This window comes from Vespa crabro, chromosome 2, assembly GCF_910589235.1.
Source record: "Vespa crabro chromosome 2, iyVesCrab1.2, whole genome shotgun sequence".
In the NCBI taxonomy this organism is placed as follows: domain Eukaryota; kingdom Metazoa; phylum Arthropoda; class Insecta; order Hymenoptera; family Vespidae; genus Vespa; species Vespa crabro.
Window position 1 is genome coordinate 7,325,499 of NC_060956.1, and position 20,000 is coordinate 7,345,498.

General features: G+C 37.1%; 1 protein-coding gene across 5 annotated transcripts in view; it reads left to right on the plus strand.

The window, feature by feature from the left end:
• LOC124422134 (zinc finger protein castor homolog 1-like) overlaps positions 1 to 20,000 on the plus strand; it is a 92,766-nt gene that overhangs the window by 61,029 nt on the left and 11,737 nt on the right. For all 5 annotated transcript variants that reach the window (XM_046958173.1, XM_046958177.1, XM_046958174.1 and 2 more), the window contains one exon: positions 1,044 to 1,107. In XM_046958173.1, coding sequence (XP_046814129.1) covers positions 1,044 to 1,107 — 64 coding nt within the window. The remainder of the gene's footprint in view (positions 1 to 1,043; positions 1,108 to 20,000) is intronic.

Genomic DNA, 20,000 nt, shown 5'->3' on the forward strand with positions numbered 1-20,000 from the left:
TCCTCCTCGATTCTCTTTTTCTTTTTAAGTGTTCTATTATCGAACACCTTTTAGTTATTTCAAACTACGCAAACTTTGACGTAATAGTTCATATAAAAAAAAAAATCACGATTTTTTATTTGTATACGATACGCTCATGTATTTGTGTGATTATTTCTAAAATTCAGAAGTCAACTAAGCAATCATGAGAAAGCGTTTAAATATCGACGTCATTCCTTCTCACGTACAATAATCGAACTTCTATATCTATGCCGGAAGTCGTTCGAATAGTTTACGCCTTAGCAAGCAAACGTGACAGGGTCAATGATTTCTTCGTTTCTTTGACCCTGAAATTTCAGGAAAACGGAAACTCCTCCCTGTCGGTGACTGGTCTTGTGCATTCACAGTGAGAAACAATAATAACCATAATCACTTCATTTCCTCTTTAAATTTCGATGAAAAATTAAATGATTTTTAAATAAAAAAAAAATATATATATATATATATATTACAAGTAGATATACATTACATACACACACACACATACACATATGTGTGTGCGTGTGCATATACATATTCTCTTTTTGCATTGTCATCTTGGCGGGAAATTTCAAATTATCTCAAGTCGAAGGTACTCTCATGGTGTATCCCATACAACACCGTATCGCGTTTCGGTACTGTCAAACGCCTTTTCCTTGCTCCGTCCCCATCGTTAATTTACCAAAGGATTTATGTAAGACCGCAAATCGAAGGATCCATAAAAGAGGATCGATTTCGTCGCGGTTCGTGGGTTAGCCGTTCCCTGCATCTTTCCCCCCTCCCCTTCCCACCCTCCACGATCGACGTACAATGCGTTTGCGACCCTGAACGCTGTTGCACTTTTTCACTTTCTCTCTTTTTCTCTCTCTCTCTCTCTCTCTCTCTCTCTCTCTCTCTCTTACTCTCATACTCTTTCTTTCTCTAATTTTTTTTTCTTTTTAACATGCAGTAAGTACTTACACCATATACATACATATACGCACATATTAAATATGTATTAAATATCGTAATGTATTTCTTTTTAGGTACCGCCGACAATAGCAAGTCTGGCGGCAATGAAGGTGGAGGCAGCTGACCCGAAGGTTTCCGGTGAGTTACTATTTCCTTCTCCTTATGGAATTACCGTGATCGTAATTAGATTCAAATCAAGTCCCTGCGTTCGATGACCCTACGAATGAAAAAGGGGAAAGGAGAGAGGAACGACGAAAAAAAAAGAAAAAGAAAGAAGAAAAGAAAAAAGAAAAATAATGTTTATCGGACGAGACATCGAAGGTCATCGTCACGTAGCTATTTATATATATATATATATATATATATATATATATATATATAAATAGAGAAAATTTGCAATGGCGAATGGGTAAAATTTGAAATTCTATATATACATATGTGAAATATGTATAATGATAAATGAAAAGGTAAAAGGATCGTCGAACTTTCGAACTTTTATCATTTTTATTTTCTATTATGAGGTACAATGATCCCGCATGTGGTCTCCCTCTCTTTTGTCTAATTATCGTTTTCCCACGAGGTCGTCTACTATGTGCTTGCGTACTTATGTGCATTTAGTCACACGCATACACACGCACATACATACATACATATATACACCCCCACACACACACACATATATGTATATTTACTCTAGATTCATAATGTCATCAGAGATAAGATTGTCATAGATTTATCACAAACCGATCATAAAGTGATGGACTTCTGTTTGCGAGGTGAACGCCTATTAACTGTCATAGCTAAATCGTGTTCACTGGGATTCGGCCGGTGCAGGCTAACTCCGTAAATCGTTTGACGGCTGCAACCTGACCGATTCTAGTCTCAGTCCCGCGCTTTCAGCGTTTTGTGACCGAGGGCTCTTCCCCCTTTATTGGAATATCCGCCCACAGCATTATGGGAATTATCAAGGAAATGGGATGAGTGCGATGGTAGGTCCCACGCGGGGGCTGAAGGGGGTTGAATATTCTCTTTTCATCTTTCTCTTTCTCTCTCTCTCTCTCTCTCTCTCACTCTCTCTCTCTCTCTCTCACTCACTCTCTCTCTCTCTCGCTCTCTGAGAAAAACAAAGAAATAAAATAAACAAACAAACAAACAAACAAGAACAAAAAGAGAGAAAGAAAGAGTTATAGGAGAAACTCGGATAAGTTATTTCATTTGGAGAAAATAGAAACGTAATGACTCAGCTCGATGGAAATTAATTAATTATCTGTGTGTGTCCTCTCTTCACCCATCTAATGTCGTAACTATCTCTCTCTCTCTCTCTCTCTCTCTCTCTCTCTCTCTCTCTCTCTCTCTCTCTCTCTCTGTCTCTCTCTCTCTCTCTCTCTCTCTCCATCTCTGTCTCTTTTTCTCTGTCTGTCTATCTCTCTCTCTTTCTCTCTCATTTTCTCACCCTGTTACACAATCTCCGAATCGTTCTGTATTAAAAAGAGATATGAAAGATGGAAAAGTGATATTTCATCGAGTAGGAAAGCCAATGAAGTATTGCTGACGGAAATTATGATAATCGAGAATGTGGCAGTAGTAGTGGCGGTGGTGGCAACAGAGTAGTAATGAAAAACAAGAAGACGAAGAAGAGGACGAAGACAAAGACGAAGACGAAAACGAAGATGAAGAAGAAGAAGAAGAAGAGGAAGAAGTGGTGTAGTGGGCGGCCTCGTTCGATCTCTCTCTCCTACCAGAGACACATTCCCACAATTTCGGATCGGCCAATCAACGTTCGTCCGGATGATATTAAACTCGTGGTGGGATACACGCTGAAACGGAATAAAGTAAAATGTGCGTTGCGCGTCGCGCTCTGCTATGAAAGAGAGAAAGAGGAGAGAAAGAGAGAGAGAGAGAGAGAGCGTTCGGTCTGTTACTCGCGTGCAAAAGAGATAGAGAGAAAGAGAGAGAAAGAGAGAGAGAGAGAGAGAGAGAAAAAGAGAGAGAGAGAGACCAGCAATCAAAGCTGATTAAGCCCACAACTGGGGAATCTGTGGGGCCAGTGTCTCACGCCAATCTCGCCCAATCAGCCGGTTGGCCGGGGAGATTTAAAAAATAGAATGCCTACTGTCAATTGTCCCATAATTTAAATAAATCGAATAAATGGACAAAGTGGCCAATTAGAGTAGTTGCTGGTTGCTGCTTTAACGCATTATTCTCTCTTTCTCGCAGTGTCTTCGATCCTGTCACCCAACCCCCTCCTCCATCGGCACCCCCTCTTCGCCAACCCTCTCTCACTATCTCTCTCTATTTCTCTTTCTCTCTCCCTCTTTCTCTCTCTAACTCTTTCTTCTCGGCCGACTGGCCGGCCGGCCGGCCGGCCAGCTAGCCGACAACGACGACGATCTTCGATGGATTTTCAGACGAGACTAAGAACGCCTGCTGATCCGCGAATTTATGTTCTCGACGATTATCCTCGACGTACGTTCGGACGTAGGTACTTACGTACACGTACGTAACTACATACATACGTTATGTACGTTAGAGAAGAGAGAACATTCGTGCACCTGTCAGACATTCGTTTTCCAAAGACCACGATGATCGCAGAAACGACAGAACGTCGGCCATTAATTCGGCTTAAATACAATTTAATTAACGATAGAGAGAAAGAGGAAGAGAGAGAGAGAGAGAGAGAGAGAGAGAGAGAGAGAGAGAGAGAAGGAGAGAGAAACCAAGAAGTAAAACAGAGATAGAAAGAGAAAACTAAAAAAAGAGAGAGAGAGAGAGAGAGAGAGGAACTGTGGGCGTTTGATTAATACGAAAGCCGACTGCGACGGATATTTCATCGTACGTAGAATGTTTTATTAAACGTCGCTTTATTACCTTCGATATATGGCTTACGAAAAGATCGATAACGAGCACGATCCGCTCGATTTCCTTCCATCTAGTACACCAACGTGTCTCGTTATAAAATTAATGTAGACCACATTTGCGAGAAATAAGATGGATTCCCACTGATCTCAATTATCGATCATTCGTCGGTTTACATATCGATATATTTACTTGTCTTGCTTCTTGGGAAACGTGGATCAATGAAAAAAAAGCGGGGGAGAGAGAGAGAGAGAGAGAAAGAGAGAGAGAGAGAGAGAGAGAGAGAGAGAGAGAAGAGAAAAAAAGACAGAACTAAAACATCTTATCGAAATAGGCTTTTTCTTTTTTCTTTTTTACAAAGGTTGCCTCTAACAAGATAAGAACTCTATCTGCATATCTTAACTTCTCTGTATATGCATTTAATTATGCGAATCGCGTTACGTTGTACGCACGTTCGGGATGTTCTCGTTCCGTGTACGAGGTAAGATAAGGAAAGCATTGGCCGCAGCATCTGAAAGAGTAAGAGATATAGAGTAGCCCTTAGAGTGGATACAACCGGTGGGTACGTACATAAGTACTCACTTACATATATTTATACATATATATATATATATATATATATATACATATATTTATAAATATAAATAAATATATATATATATATATATATATATATATATATATGTATATATGTACGTGTGTGTTTTGCGCAGGCATACATATTTATATATGTATATCTACGTATGTATGTATGTATGTATGTGTAGAATCATCGCCGTTGTATAGTTGTAGTTATAGTCATAGTCGTTGGGGCGCGAGCGTTCGAGCAGGCAAATAACAAATAAAGCATAAACGGGAGCTACAATAAATAACTGGTGCACGGGTTCTCCGCGTATAGTGGGAGGCACGAGGGGAACTCCACAAGGCCCTCAGGGGCCTTGAAGGAAGGAGCTTACTTCTCCTCTCGTTTCTCTCTACGTCGTATTACCATTGGCGAAGATCATATACATGCCAGAACGGTGAATACCAGAGGGTACGAACTCCACCAATGCTTTTTATCTCTCTCTCTCTCTCTTTCCCTCTCTCTCTCTCTATCTATCTATCTATCTATCTATCTATCTTTCTCTCTCTCTCTCTCTCTCTCTCTCTCTCTCTCTCTCTCTCTCTGTATGTATGTCTTTTTTCTTATATTATCTCTTTCTTTCTGTCTTTTTCTTACTTCCAAAAAGAGACAGTTGGATAGCTTCTTTCACGATTTATCGGGCAACCAAATTGCACTTACACCGGCACTTTGTCTTATCGATATCACTATCGAAAATAAAGGTCTCTCGAACGTTTCTTCGATTAAAAGCGTATCGCGATATTACGAAGAAGCAGATGGAAGCTTTCCGCGCGTGTAAACGATATATGCGTATAAGTATATATCTCGTTTATCTCGATCGTCTACTTCTCTCTCTCTCTCTCTCTCTCTCTCTCTCTCTCTTTCTCTTTTATTTTCTTTCTTTTTTTTTATCCTTCTTTCTTCCTTTCTCTCTCACTCTTTCTCCCTTTTTCTCTTTCTTTTTATCTCTTTCTCTCTCTCTCTCTCTCTCTCTCTCCTTCTCACTTTCGCTGTCTTTCTCTCTCTTTCTCTATGTTGCCAATCAAGGACGGTGATTCGACCATTTGCCCCGGACTCTTCTCCTCGTCTTCTCCTCTTATCGTAAAAACCTTTCTAAATTGGATTCGATTATTCGAATTTAAAGAAGGAGAGAGAAAGATCGCGAGAAATCAGGCCGGACCAATTCGGACTTTGATGCTTTCGTTCGTTCGCCTCTCCAACCATTTAGAATTAGTTTCAAGGGAAAGAGCGAGTGAGAGAGATAGTGGTAGAGAGAAAAAAGAGAGAGAGAGAGAAAATTAAAAGAAAGAAAAAAGAAAGTAATTGAAAACAAAAAAATTCTTTCCATACACAGGAATTCGCGCGAAGATTTTCAATAAACCGCTGGCAATAATTATAAAATGAATAATAATACGACGTAAAAAAGAAAAATGCGACGAATATTTTTGGAATATTTTCGAATCGAAATATAATAATAAAGAAGGACGATCGAAGGATAGGAAATTTCTTGAATTGCGAGGTACGCGATAGATATTCGGTGGCGCCATCGTTCGACTCGAAGAGACCGCGCGCCTCCTAATAAAAACGCGGATCGGCCGGGGGCCGACCGATTCGAAATTTCATTATTTATATTCGAAATTTATTATCGCCCCAAGCGGCCGAGCCGAACCAAGCAAAGCCAAGCCAAGCCAAGCCAAGCCAAGCCAAGCCAAGCCAAGCCAAGTCAAGTCAAGCCAAGCCAAGCCAAGTCAAGTCAAGCCGATCCAAGCTGAGAGGCATAGGCGCCGCCTTACCCTCTCTCTTTCTCTCTCTCTCTCTCTCTCTCTCTTTCTCTTTCTCTTTCTTTCTTTCTTTCTCTCTCTTCTCGCGCCGTCTCGTCTCGCCGGTCTAATTTATCGTTCCACGACTTTTTATTAATTTCTTACCGCTCGCGGAATCGCGATCGCATTAAAAGGATCGGCCGCGGACGGGCACCAGTCAGTCGAAATGCATCAGTACACAGACGGAATGCCGTCCCTAATTTTTCGCTCTTCTCCCTCCCGCGAGTTTCTCTCTCTTTCTCTCTCTCTTTCTCTCTCTCTTTCTCTTTCTCTCTCTCTCTTTATCTTTTTCTCTTTGTCTTTCTTTTTCTCTACATACGTATTTATATATATATATATATATATATGTATATAAATATGTGTGTGTATGTATGTATTCATGTATGTGCATGTATGTATGTATATGTACATGTGTGTGCGCGCGCGTGACTGTCTTCTTTCTTTCTCTTTCTCTCACTCTCTCTCTTTCTCTTTCTCCCTCTCCGCCTCTCTCTCTTTATCTCCGTTTCTTTCTCTTTCTCTACTCTTTTTCGACATCGAAAGACGCGCGGTTCGCGATGCTATCGCACGCGCAAAAGAAAGGCATTTTTCCGTAAACAGTCGACCCCTTTCGACGACCACCATCACCCTTCTCTTCTTAATAAAAAGCGAAAACGCGCGCAAAATGCCGCTCTTTCCGGGCCAGAATTGCGCGTGGATTACACGGGTGGTCGTGCCAGTAGACAAGAGATTTTTGTAGAATCCGTTGGTTCGTACATTTTTCGTTTTGATCCTCGAAAATTTCGATACGAAATACCATGGATTCGATTGCTTGAACGTGACGTAGTTATATATACATATAACTTTGAAAATTAATTTTTTTGCTGAAGAAAAGACAATATAAATTATAATTACAATATAAATATATGGTTATCCAATTATAATATATATATATATTATACAATTTATTTTGTTTTTAGAAAAAAGAAAAAGAGAAATAATTATCAAAATTCTCTAATAAAAGAAATAATCAATCCCGAATTATAATCATGTTATATTATTCATCCGAAATATATACGATTTAATTCGATTTAAATGGTATACAATAGAAGGAAAAAAACATGTTAACATTTTCATTACTTCAAAATTTGAAGCTCTTTCCCTCTTTAAAACGATATTAGTACGTGGTGTACTTGTATAAAAAGAAAATCCATAATTCATCGTTCGACGATGTATATAAAAGATAAAATGGGGGTGATTCGTTCTTTTTGTTGTGCACGGAATAAAGGGCAGCGTGGTTATTATCGATTGGACGTTTTATGCAGTTTACGGCGAATAAAAGTGTTCGAAGGGTTTCGGATTAGGCACTTTCCACGCGGCTGGACAAACATGGCGGCCCGCGTTACTTCATGAAAATCGATAATACGCTCCGCGGTTATACGAGCGAGCGAGTGAGCGTACGTATAAACGAACGAACAAGCAACTCGTGCCATAATGCTGTCGGCGTAGGGCAGCTGTTAAAGCGTTTGACAAATCGCTCTTTCGAGCGCGCCCGCGCCGTTTCATTCTCTCTCTTTGTCTCTCTCTCTCTCCTTCTTACTCATTCTATAGCGTACATTCGTACTCTTTGCCTAAGTATCGATCGTTAGATTTCTTATCGATCCTCGATAATAAATGTCTTTATTCAAACGTAAAAACAAAGTAATTTTACTAAACATTATCCTATTGAGTAGTAAAATATTTTCGATCATTGACAAAATTTTTCAAACGTTCGAATTTATCTAAAACAATGAATTAATTTTGTCAAAGAAAGAAAAACAAAATATTTATTTGATATTTATTTATCGAATAAATATTTATTTTAAAATTATTTCGATTGATTCTTTTTTTTCTTTTTTTTTTTTCTTTTTTTTAATATATATCAATTAATTAAATACTTTCAATATTTTCAATCGTTAACGAAAGGACTTATCAATGTTTCGAATTTAATTACGAAAATAATAATTGATTTGAAAAAAACAAGAAAATAATTTTTCTTAATATTTATTAAATAATAAAATATTTTTTATCATTAATTAGAGGATTTATTAACGAACCGAATTAAACTAAAGCAATGAGAATTAATTAAAATAAAAAAAAAAAAAAAAATGAAAAAAACAAAAAGAAAGAAATCAAAATATTTCTTTATTGAAATCATTTTTCTAAATACTGTCGAATTAAATAATAAAATATTTATAATCGTTAACGAAAGGATATATCGAACATAAAAATTTATTTGAAACTAAGAATTAATTTAATTGAAAAAAAGAAAAATAAAATAAAATAAAATAAAATAAATAAAGGAATAAAGAACAAAGGCAAAATATTTATTTATCGATGAAACGATTTTTACGTCTTTATCGTCGTTCCTTATCCAACCCACTCTCGATTCCGGAATCCGAAGGATGCGAGCCTTTTTCTCTCGTCGTCTTCGTCTCGTCCTTTTCATCGTGCTTCGACGGATCTCTCGCGACGTTCGAACGCGGGAAAAAAGGATCCCGGCTAATTAATAGAGCAAGATCCAGAGAGGATCCAGAGATCGTCGGTCTGCGACGGGAGACGTACGAAAAATAAAGCGAGCCCTTCCAGCTAAATTAACGGAGAGCGAGCGGAACTGCCGCCCGTGAGCTAATTAATAGAGTAACGATGAGAAAGAGAGACAGAGAAAGAGAGAAAGAGAGAGAGAGAGAGAGAGAGAGAGAGAGAGAGAGAAAGAGAAAGGGACAGATTTCGAATCTCGATCGTTCTCGCCCTTTTTTGTCGCAAAAGGATCGCGTCCGTTTCAACTCTTGCTTATATGGTTTCTCCAGGAGATGTTCCATCGCGAATGAATTCATTTTTCTCGCGATATCTTCGTCCAGATTTTCTTCAGTTAAAAAAAAAAATAAATAAATAAATAAATAAAGTCACAAAAAAAAAAAAAAATAAATAAATAGATAAAGTACGCATGGATAACAAAAAAAAAAAAGAAGAATAGAAACAATTATACGACGTTTTTACAAATTAGAAATAATCTATGATGAATCAATAGTAATCGTTAATCGTAAACAATATTATGTTACTTTTGAAAATGGGGATGAGAGACACGTAACACCATACTTATAAACTTAACAAAATTATAATAACCAAGTAAATTAAATCGATAATCATTTTAAACGGGCAATGTTGTGTAAATCTTGTTACGATCTCGAGACATTAAAAATTATATTCGTCATTTCATTCGAGGTTCAATTAACCCACTAAGTCATATGCTATGATAATACGATTACAATGACAATCGCGTAATTCCTTTCGATATACATATATATATATATATATATATATATATATATATATATATATATATATTTTTGTTTCTTTTTCTTCATTAAAAGAATAGAAAACTCAAATGAGAATAACGAGAGCAAACAAGAGAAGGAGGATGATAAAGGGAAATCGCGAAAGTGGATCGGTTTGTCTCACTGGCTAAAATTAAACTTAGTGCTTCGTATACGAATACATATGTACATACATACATACATATATACATACATACATACATACATACATACATACAGAGAGATAAAGGAAGAGAGAAAGAGAGAGAGAGAGAAAGAGACATATACACACATATGTAAGTACTGAATTCAAGTGACGGCGGCTAGAATATCTGGCAATAAAAGTGGCACCTTCGAAAAAGGGAATTGCGAAACGTCGTGCAGCTTCGAGTTGGCTACGCGATTGGCCCCGATTAGTTTCTATCGGGAAACAACTATTGCCAATCGCATACCGTCCTCGAAACTCAGGAATCCATCATTGCTTGATCGACACCCTCCCACCTCTTTTCCTACTTCCCTTCTCCTCCCCCTCCCCCCACTCCACCCCTCTCCACCTTTTCTGTCTGTCACATTCGCTCTCTACGTCCCAGTTTTTTCCTGGCCGACGTTTCGCGATTTTTCGGCCGCCAAGAATACTACTATGTCCTCGTGATGATATCAACTACATATATTGAATTCGATCTAATGCATTTCGTGGTATCGCGAATCGTGAAAATGGAACACGTAGGCCCTTTTTAAATAGAAAAAAAAAAACAAATATTTTAGAAATATGAAAAATTGAAATTATTTTTAAATGGATTATTTTAATATATAAATGGATTTAAAAGCAGATAGGTATTATAAATGTAGTTGTAATAAGTGAAATCGTTGAATTCGATTGTTCTTATTTTTTTTCCTTTTTCTTTTTCTTTTTTTTCGTTTTTTCTTTTATTTTTCGATCATACCAATGATGAAATAATAATAAGCTTAGCATTCAAATAGAACTCGTAATAAATTCTATATGAGGATGTGAAGAATTTTTATGTTTTTTCTTTTTTCTTCTTCTTTTCTCTCCCTCTCTCTCTCTCTCTCTCTCTCTCTCTCTTTTATTCTTCTCACCTTTTTCCAATCGCTTTTATAAAATCACACTTTCAAGTAGCAGCCAATTTACGGCGAGTGTATATAAAGACATTAGTGTGGAACGACTCTTAATCATCGGCAATGAGTTGGAAAGTGGACTCCAGTCGAGAAAATTACACGGTGTGTGTGTCTCTCGGGATCGATCGATCGATCGACTGGTCGCGTTCTATCGACACGTGGTGGAAAGATATGAGATTTCTCGGTAGAGTCTCTCTTTCAAAGATTAAACCAAGACAATCAAAAGAGAAATAAGAAGATAAAAAAAATAAAGAAGAAGAAGAAAAAGAAAAAGGAAAATGAACAAGAAAAAGAAAATTGATGTTCACATACATACATACACACACACACACACACACACATATATATATATATATATGTAAATATATACATGGATAGATACGTAGGTCCCTTCTTTCCTTGTATTCTTCTTTTTCGTCGGGAAAAAAGCTGCCAGAAATATACGGAATATCCGCGGCGGCACCCGGTCGTACGGCATCCGGTTGACTATTTCGAGAATATAATCACGAAACGACGAGAAAGGGAGGAGAGAACGACAGAGTAAGAGACAGAGAGAGAGAGAAAGAGAAGCGTGGACCGCGTCGCGGACGAAAAAGAGAACGACCTCCGACAGTCTTGAGAGAACTTTGCTAAGAGTGAGGAAGAAGAGAAGAGGAGGAGGAGGAAGAGGAGGTGGTGGAGGACAGAGAAATAAGAAGAATAAGAAAAAGAGAGAAGAAGAGTCGGCAACGTTTCCTCCGTTCCCAACAACTATTGGCCCAACAACTCTCGCGTTTTCGCGTTCGCGACGCTTCTTCTTTATTCTCAACGAAAATACGTTAGGGCGACTTATCAACGGAGTTATTCGTCGTAATGGAGAAAGAGAAATATATAGAGAAGAAGAAGAAGAAGAAGAAGTAATAGTAGTAGAAAGAAAGAGAGCGTCGTTCCGTTGGTTGTTGGTTATAAACACGCGAACTCGAGCGACGAACACGCGACCGACAAATCGCATACGTGCTAATTACCTATGCGAACATGAAATTGTCTTTGAATTATATACGATCGAATTGATACCTTGGTTTTAACGTTGTTAGAAAAGTTGGGTATGATAAAGAAGGAAAAAAGAATGAATAGAATGGGAAAGCAAAGGAAAGGAAAGAAAAGAGAAAAGAAAGAAAAAGAAGAAAGGAAAAAGAAATTTCTCGAGGGTTATAAAATATGTTCGATAACGTTAGAAAATATAACAAGTCGTATTTGCATTTTTATCATAAAACTTTAATTCAACTACCCCTTCCTCCTCTCCCCTCCCCTCCCCTCTTATACTTACCTCATCTCACCTCACCTCACCCTATTTCACCTCAACCCCCTTCCGCATCGCTATATATCATCCTCGTTGTAATGAATAATATTACTTGATTATTGTTTTCGTCGTAGAAATTTTTTTCTTATCTCAACGAGATCTTGGGTTCTTTACCTTTCTCTCTCTCTCTCTCTCTCTCTCTCTCTCTCTCTCTCTCTTTCTTTCTCTTTTATATAAGGGTCAGTTCTTAGCGTAATAAATATTCTCTTTTTTTCTCTCGCGCTCTCATTCTCTTTTTCTCTCTCTTCCTCTCTCTCTCTTCTTTCTCTCTCTCTTATTTCTCTCTCTCTCTTCTTTCTCTCTTTCTCTCCCTCTCTCTCTCTCTTTCTCTCTCTCTCTCTCTCTTTTTAGCGGCGTTTTAACTCTCATCGGGCAGTCCAATTTTCTTGAGCGACTGAGAAAACCGCAGAGCCACTCCTCTTCGTCGTGTCGTTAATAAATCGACCTTTCTTCCTCCTTTATCCCGCGTCTCTTCGTTCGTTCGTTCGCCATAAGTCGCTTAAAGCCGTAGCTCTTCGGCCACGCGGCACGATGCTTTGGTAATTCGAGTTAGTTCTCTCTCTCTCTCTCTTTCTCTCTCTTTCTTTCTCTCTGTCTTTGTCTTTCTATCTCTCTCTCTCTCTCTCTCTCTTTTAACTCTCTTCGTTCTTCGGCCCTCCGTTATTTCGCGCTTCGCGAAAAGCGAGAAAAAGGAAGAAGCGAACGCGAGCATTGCACCGAACGCCACGGGAAGACCGAGACCAAGACCACGAAGCGCCGCGCCGTGTCGTGCCGTGCCGTGCTTTGCCGCGCCACGCCGCACCGCACCGCACCGCACCGCACCGCACCGCACCATACCATACCGCACCGCACAGCGCCGCGTCGCGCCGCGCCGATTGTTTTAGCGCTTAGCCCAAACTAAAACGGCCGACGAGCAGGCCCGGAGGGTCAGGGCCGTGCCTAAGAAAACTCTTTGAAGGTGTGTCGGTCAGTCTCAAAACAGTCAAATTATTTCAACATATGTGTTATATATTAGCGTCATCCTTCTTTGTTTTTTTTTTTATTAATCGATTACGATTGATAAATAATGTCAACAGAAAATGTACATATTTATATATACCTATGTGTATGTATGTGTGTGTGTGTATATGTATATATGTATATATGTATATAATATCTTTGCATTGGAAGACGTTAATCGCAGACGTCACATCTCGAGCTTGAGAATTAATGTACATTTGTGTAATGGATTATATTTATAAATAACTTTCATTTATATATAAATATCATATATATATGTATATATATATATCAGTATGTGTATATATATATATATATATGCATATGTTTAAATATAGTTATATAGGCGGTATAATTCAGTTTCTTTCAAGAGTTTGAAGAATTTCTGGGTCGATCTAGAAGTTGAATAAGTTCTTTGAAATATAGGATAATTTTGCGAAAATGCTTGAGTATCAATTCAAAATAGTTTTATTAGGCTATAAAATATGATGTATGGAGAAAGAGAGAAAGAGAGAGAGAGAGAGGGAAAGAGAGAGAGAGAGAGAGGGAAAGAGAGAGAGAGAGAGAGAGGGAAAGAGAGAGAGAGAGAGAGAGAAAGAGAGTGAGAACAATGATACGTTCCTGTCAAAGTGAAAGAGAAAATACGTTTTTCACGAGAGTATGGCGTCGCTTGCCAAATCATGCCAGCGGAATCGGAGAAATTTAAAAAATATTCTAAATTTAATTAGCCGTCGACGTCGGCACGTTGCTCGCGACCCCGCGATCTTTCGAAATCGACCGAGCTGCCAATGGCTGTGTTGAAAAATAGCCGATCGAACGACGAAGACGATTCGAGAGAGGGAAGATGAGAGAGGAATCGAATAGGAAGAGTGGTGAAAAAGGGTGAAACGGGGGTAGGGGGGAAGGGGTAGGGATCGAGATTCTTAACGAACGCGTTCCTCGTGCTTACGCTTTTTTGCTGGAAACGTAACGCGACGAATTCCGTTTGCAGTTACGCCAGACAAAACGAGATTCGCACATCTTATACGATAATAGCAATGAAGAGAAACAATTACGTCTTCTCCTTTATAGTCAAGTGACTCAGTGACTACAAAATAAGTATGATACAAAACAATTTTTTATAGTTTACGAAATGTAAGATAGTGTAATGTATAGAAAAAAAAAAAAAAAAAAGGAAGAAAGAAAAAAAAATCATATAACATTTATTTGAAAAATAAAACTCAATCGATCATTAAAAGCGTGAAAGATGATTAATTATTTTAATCTCTAAATCTGTTGTATGTATCTGTACGTTAGTATATGCGTACATATAAATGATAACGTACGTGTATATATTTATATAATTTTATATTATTCGTATCATCAACCGTGTTAGATCCTAAAGTTAACAATGTTCCATAAAACGTTTAGTCTTTTCTATTTTGGCTGTCTAATTTGAACGAAGAAGAAAGAGAGAGAGAGAGAGAGAGAGAGAGAGAGAGAGAGAGAGAGAAAAATGAAGAAAGAACTAAAAACGTTCTGTTAGAGATGAAACGTTTCGAGGAAACATAAATATCGATTATCTCTCAAATGCCCTTTCTTATATATATATATATATATATATATATATATATATATATATAACTAGAAAAGTTGAATATATGTATGTAAAATTGAGTAGCAGCATAACAAAATACTATTGATCGACGATCAAATATTGTATCCTTATATGGATAAAAAAATAAAATCGTCAATTTGTTGTAAAAGAGAAAGAGAAAGAGAGAGAGATAGATAGATAGATAGATAGATAGAGAGAGAGAGAGAGAGAGAGAGAGAGAGAGAGAGAGAGAGAGAGAGAGAGAGAGAGAAGAGAGAAGAGAGAGTAGAGTGGCGAGCTTTAATAATGCCTCTCGCTCGTTAAGCGCTCGTCTAACTGCCTTGTTAAGCTAACACTCGTATAACCATCGCTCGAAGAATATTCAAAAGTTATCGGATACGCGATCTCGTAAATCATTGAGCGTTATAAGACTTTGTAAATCTTTGAAATACGCGTTCTCGTGTAGCAATGTACTGGAAGTGATCGTTTCTCTCTCTCTCTCTCTCTCTCTCTTTCTCTCTCTCTCGTATACGTGCGAAGATTTGCGTTTGCGAGTACAACTAGATTGAGTGAGAGTGAAAGAGAAAGAGTGAGAGAGAGAGAGAGAGAGAGAGAGAGAGAGAGAGAGAGAGAGAGAGAGTACGAGAGAAGCTCTGCGAAACGCGGACAACGCGGACGATCGGTGGGTGCCAGTTTGTCGTAAATTTCCGTTAACGAGCTCCCTACGAGCCGTGAGGAAGACGAGAGGAAGAAGAGGAAGAGAAACGTAGAGTGGAAAAAGAGGGAAAAAGAAGAAAGAGAGAGAGAGAGAGAGAGAGAGAGAGAGAGACACGGTATGGTAAATAGAACGTATAAGAGAGAAAGAGAAAGAGAGACTTCGTCCTATCGTATCGTAATTTTCCTCTTGTAAATGGAATCGTTTGTTAAGTCTCAACCATCAAAGCAGTGACTAGCGTTCGTAAAATTTCTTATCCGGCATTTCCTTTTTTTTTATCGGCGTTTTGGCGATTCGAGGAACGTCGGAAAAGAACGAAACTCAGTGAGAAACAATGACCGATAGTCTATCTTTTTTCTTTTTTTATTTTTATTATTTCGTTCATAACAAAATATGTATATATATATTATTCTTTCGTGGATAGAAATATTTCGTTATTGCGATGAAATTTTTTTTATAAAGAAATATTTCTTATTGCACAAAATTCTTAATGCATAAATTTCGTTTTGTTTGATTTTTTTTTATTTTCTCCGTTGTGATTATTTTTGATAAGAACAAATAATAAATTCTAAAAGAGATCTTGGATCATAGAAAATTGGTTTATATATTCGTTTCGATTGTGCAAGGGAAGTATACTTACGACCCTTTTTAAATACGGATATATTCCAGTCGATGCACCCAAAACCCGATCATTCTCGCATGATCGTATGACGTCTAGTACAGTGGAAAATGTTCCTTGAATAAAAAATCCGCCTGGCCTTTCGATCACTAGAATCGAATTTCTTGTTTTGACAGCGGATCGCCGATCCGTGGTGAGAGCTCTATTTTTTAGTATGGATATATTATAGAGAGCGGGAACTATCTAAAGCTTTTCGTAAATCGAACAATAAAGCTGTATGATGACGGGAAATAAGTTAGAGAGAGAAAGAGAGAGAGAAAGAGAGAGAGAGAGAGAGGTGACTATTTGAATTTGTAAAAAGGGTTCGATTCTGTTTATTTTCGAGGATGAACGAGTAACGTTGTGAAAAGGGAAAGGGAGAGATGGAACGAACTATATCGAGGCTAATGTTACGTACTAGGGTTTCTCTCCCCTTCGTAAAAACTTTAGGCACTTTCTAAGGAGCGCGGGTGAGTGGAGTAAAAAAAAAAAATAAAAATGGGGGATGAATTTAGACGCTTTCAAAAAGAAAAGGGGATATATCGGTTGAAACCGTTCGTATTTTCTTCATTATTTTCATCGAGATACCCTTTATCGCTTATATTTTTTTAAACGTACCTATATTTTTTTTCATTTGGAATTGTTTTAGAAAAGTTTTATCATTCTATATGACGAGATTTGTAAAACGATTTTACGAACGAAATAATCGAAACTACCGTAAGCTTTTTCTTTTTCTCTCTCTTTCTCTATTTCTCTATCTTTATCTATCTATCTATTAATCCTCTCTCTCTTCCAAACTACTTATTTCGACAAAAGCAATATAATATATATATAATATATTATATTATATTCTAATATATGTTTTTAATATATATATTACTATAAGTACATATATTCTTTAGAATAATTTAAAAAATTTGTCTTCGTATTAGTGAGGAAAGTTTTAACGAATATAAGAACAAACAAAATAATTAGAATCGTCTCTCTCTCTCTCTCTCTCTCTTTCTTTATCTATCAACCCTTTTTTTCTTTTTCTTTCTAGTTCAAATGAAAAGTAGAATTTATCAAAGGGAGTTAGAAAAGCGTCCAGATTCGCGCACGAGCCTAATGTATCGTGTGAGGGTCTCCCCTCGTTAAATTTAACGCGGCCGCCTTGAACGCGATCGAGAGATCGGGGGGTTCGGTCCACGGCGGTGTAAAAAAGAAGGGGTGACGGTTGTTTCGAGGGATGAGGAGACGAGACGAGACGAGAGGAGAGGAGAGAAGAGGAGAAGAGAAGAGAGGAGGGGAAAGGGTCGACGAAAAGGGCACTAAGTAGTACGTACGTACATATGTACCTACACGTGTATGTACTGGGCCCCGAAAAATCTCAAACGAGACTCTCTCACAGCTCTCGCGTGTACCACATTAGGCTAGGCGAATAGTATGTCGATTAAAGAAGAGGAGAAAAAAAAAAGAAAAAAAGAAAAGAAAGAAAAAGAAAGAAGAGAGAAAAAAGGAACCCTGCAGCAGGGTTACGATACCAGACACCGCGACATTAATGAATATATGCTTTTAGATTCGAGAGGAGGACAAAAAAAAAAGAAAAAGGAAAAAAAGAAATGTGCAGCACGTGGCCTGCTCGAAATCTACCGATCGTTTCGATAGCAATAAATTTCGAGATATGATCCCTTATCGTTCTGAGACATATTAAACATTTGAAACGTGCAAACGTTCGAATCTTAATTTTAATTGATTCGTTTAGAAACTCTTTAAATTAAATATAATTATCGTGCGTAAATAAATGATTAAACGTAGAACGTAGACTATTTCAACTTAATCGATCGTATATTCGATGATAATAATAATCGAGATCGAGATATGCTCCGTGTGATTTCGATATGTTAGAGACATTTAAAACGTGTAAATGTTCCAATCTTAATTTTAACTGAATTGCTCTCTCTCTCTCTCTCTCTCTCTCTCTCTCTCTCTCTCTCTCTCTCTCTCTCTCTCTCTCTCTCTCTCTAAAATAATTTTTAAACATAGTATACGTGGCTCGTTCTAACTTTAACGATCGTTTCGACAGCAATCGAATACGAAATATGTTACGTGTGTTTTCGAGATATCAAACATTTAAAATGTGCAAACGATCGAATCTAAATTTTAACTGAATCGGTCGCAAACTCTTAAAATTAAAAAAAAAAAAAAAGAAAAAGGGTTATCGGACAGATAATTTTCTAATGTACCATGTGGCTTGTTCCAACTGAATCAATCATTTCGATGGCAATCGAGAGTTCGAGATATGCTACGTGGGGTTTCGAGAGATCAAATATATCAAATGTGCAAACGATCGAATCTAAATTTTAGCTGAATCGGACGCAAACTCTTAAGATTAAAAAAAGAAAAGTTATCGGACAGATAATTTTCAAACGTAGCAACACTTGGCTCGTTCCAACTGAACCAATCGTTTCGATAGGAATCGAGATATGCTGCTTGTGGTTTCGAAAGATCAAATATTTCGAACGTTTAAACGTTCGTATCATAATTTTAGCAAAATTCGCTCGCTGACTCTTGTAATTAAATAAAATTATTTTATAAGTAATTTTACGTCGAATCCATTGGATTATTTATTTTGAAAATTATGCGAATGCATCGACGTAACAGGTTTTAAAATTAATTTCGTAATAATGGCATGATTTAAATAATAAATGAATGGTTTCGTCAAAGAATATCGCAAATTAGATCGCACGCCATAGACGTTAATGATTCGCGTCTTTAGCGTGTGCTCGCTCATGAAAAAATGTAAGTAGAGAGAGAGGGGGGGGGGAGAGAGAGAAAGAGAGAGAAAGAGGTATAAAAGAAACGACACGTGTAATCGTTCTTAAAGTCCAGACCCTAGCATGCTCGACAACGGACAACGATGAAGATCGGTAACTTACATAAGATAATTACGTTGGCGCGCACGATGGATGAAAGAAATGACGACTGGCGACGTGTCTCCTTCGTGTCGTTCGAGTCACGGACAATGAGAGAAAGTCGATGAAAACGAGGATGAATGACTAAACGGTACTTCGATTCTTATATGGATTTCATGACGAGATCTATAATATTTTACGAGCACCTTTAGTAATACCTAATGGATATCTTAAAATTACAGTGTTAATGTTTTATTTATTTTACAAATTTAATTCTATTGGATCAAACATACATAAATTTCGAGTAATTTCAATATTTTATTTCAAACATTTATTTATAATATTAAATATTTACTCTTTCTTCTTTATTTTATTTTATTTATTTTTTTTTTATTCTTTTACAATATTTCTCCCTCCGCCTATTTTCGATTAAAATGAAGTAATTAAAGTTAAATTTTGATTATTTGGTGATTATTATCAATGTCGGAAAATAATTTGTTGTAATAATCTCGACATTTCTCTCTCTCTCTCTCTCTCTCTCTCTCTCTCTCTCTCTCTCTCTCTCTATGATAAAAAAAAATAATTAAAATTAAATTTGAAATATGTAATAATTACTATTAGTATCGATGAATATATGATAATATTGTATTTCAATAATAACAATTTCGGTTTTATTTTCCTTTATTTTCTACACGTGATATTAATTTTTTTAGTATTATTCTTTCTCTCTCTTTCTCTCTTTTTCTTTTTCTCTTTTTTCGAGAGAAAGAAAGAATATAAACTTAAATGTTGATTATTTGATAATTACCATCAATGTCGGCAAGTAATTTTTGTAATACAAATGTCATGAATTTTCATTTGGTTTGTATCATAAAATTTTATCTTCAAGAAAAAGAGATGAAGAGAGAGAGAGAGAGAGAGAGAGAGAGAGAGAGAGAGAGAGAGAGAGAGAGAGAGAGAGAGAAAGAGAGAGAAAGAGAGGGAGAAAGAGACAAAGAGAAAGAGAAAAAGAAAGAGAAAGAGAGGGAGATAGAGACAAAGAGAAAGAGAAAAAGAAAGAGAAAGAGAGTACCGAAGTTTCTTGCTTCATGGAGCGTAAAA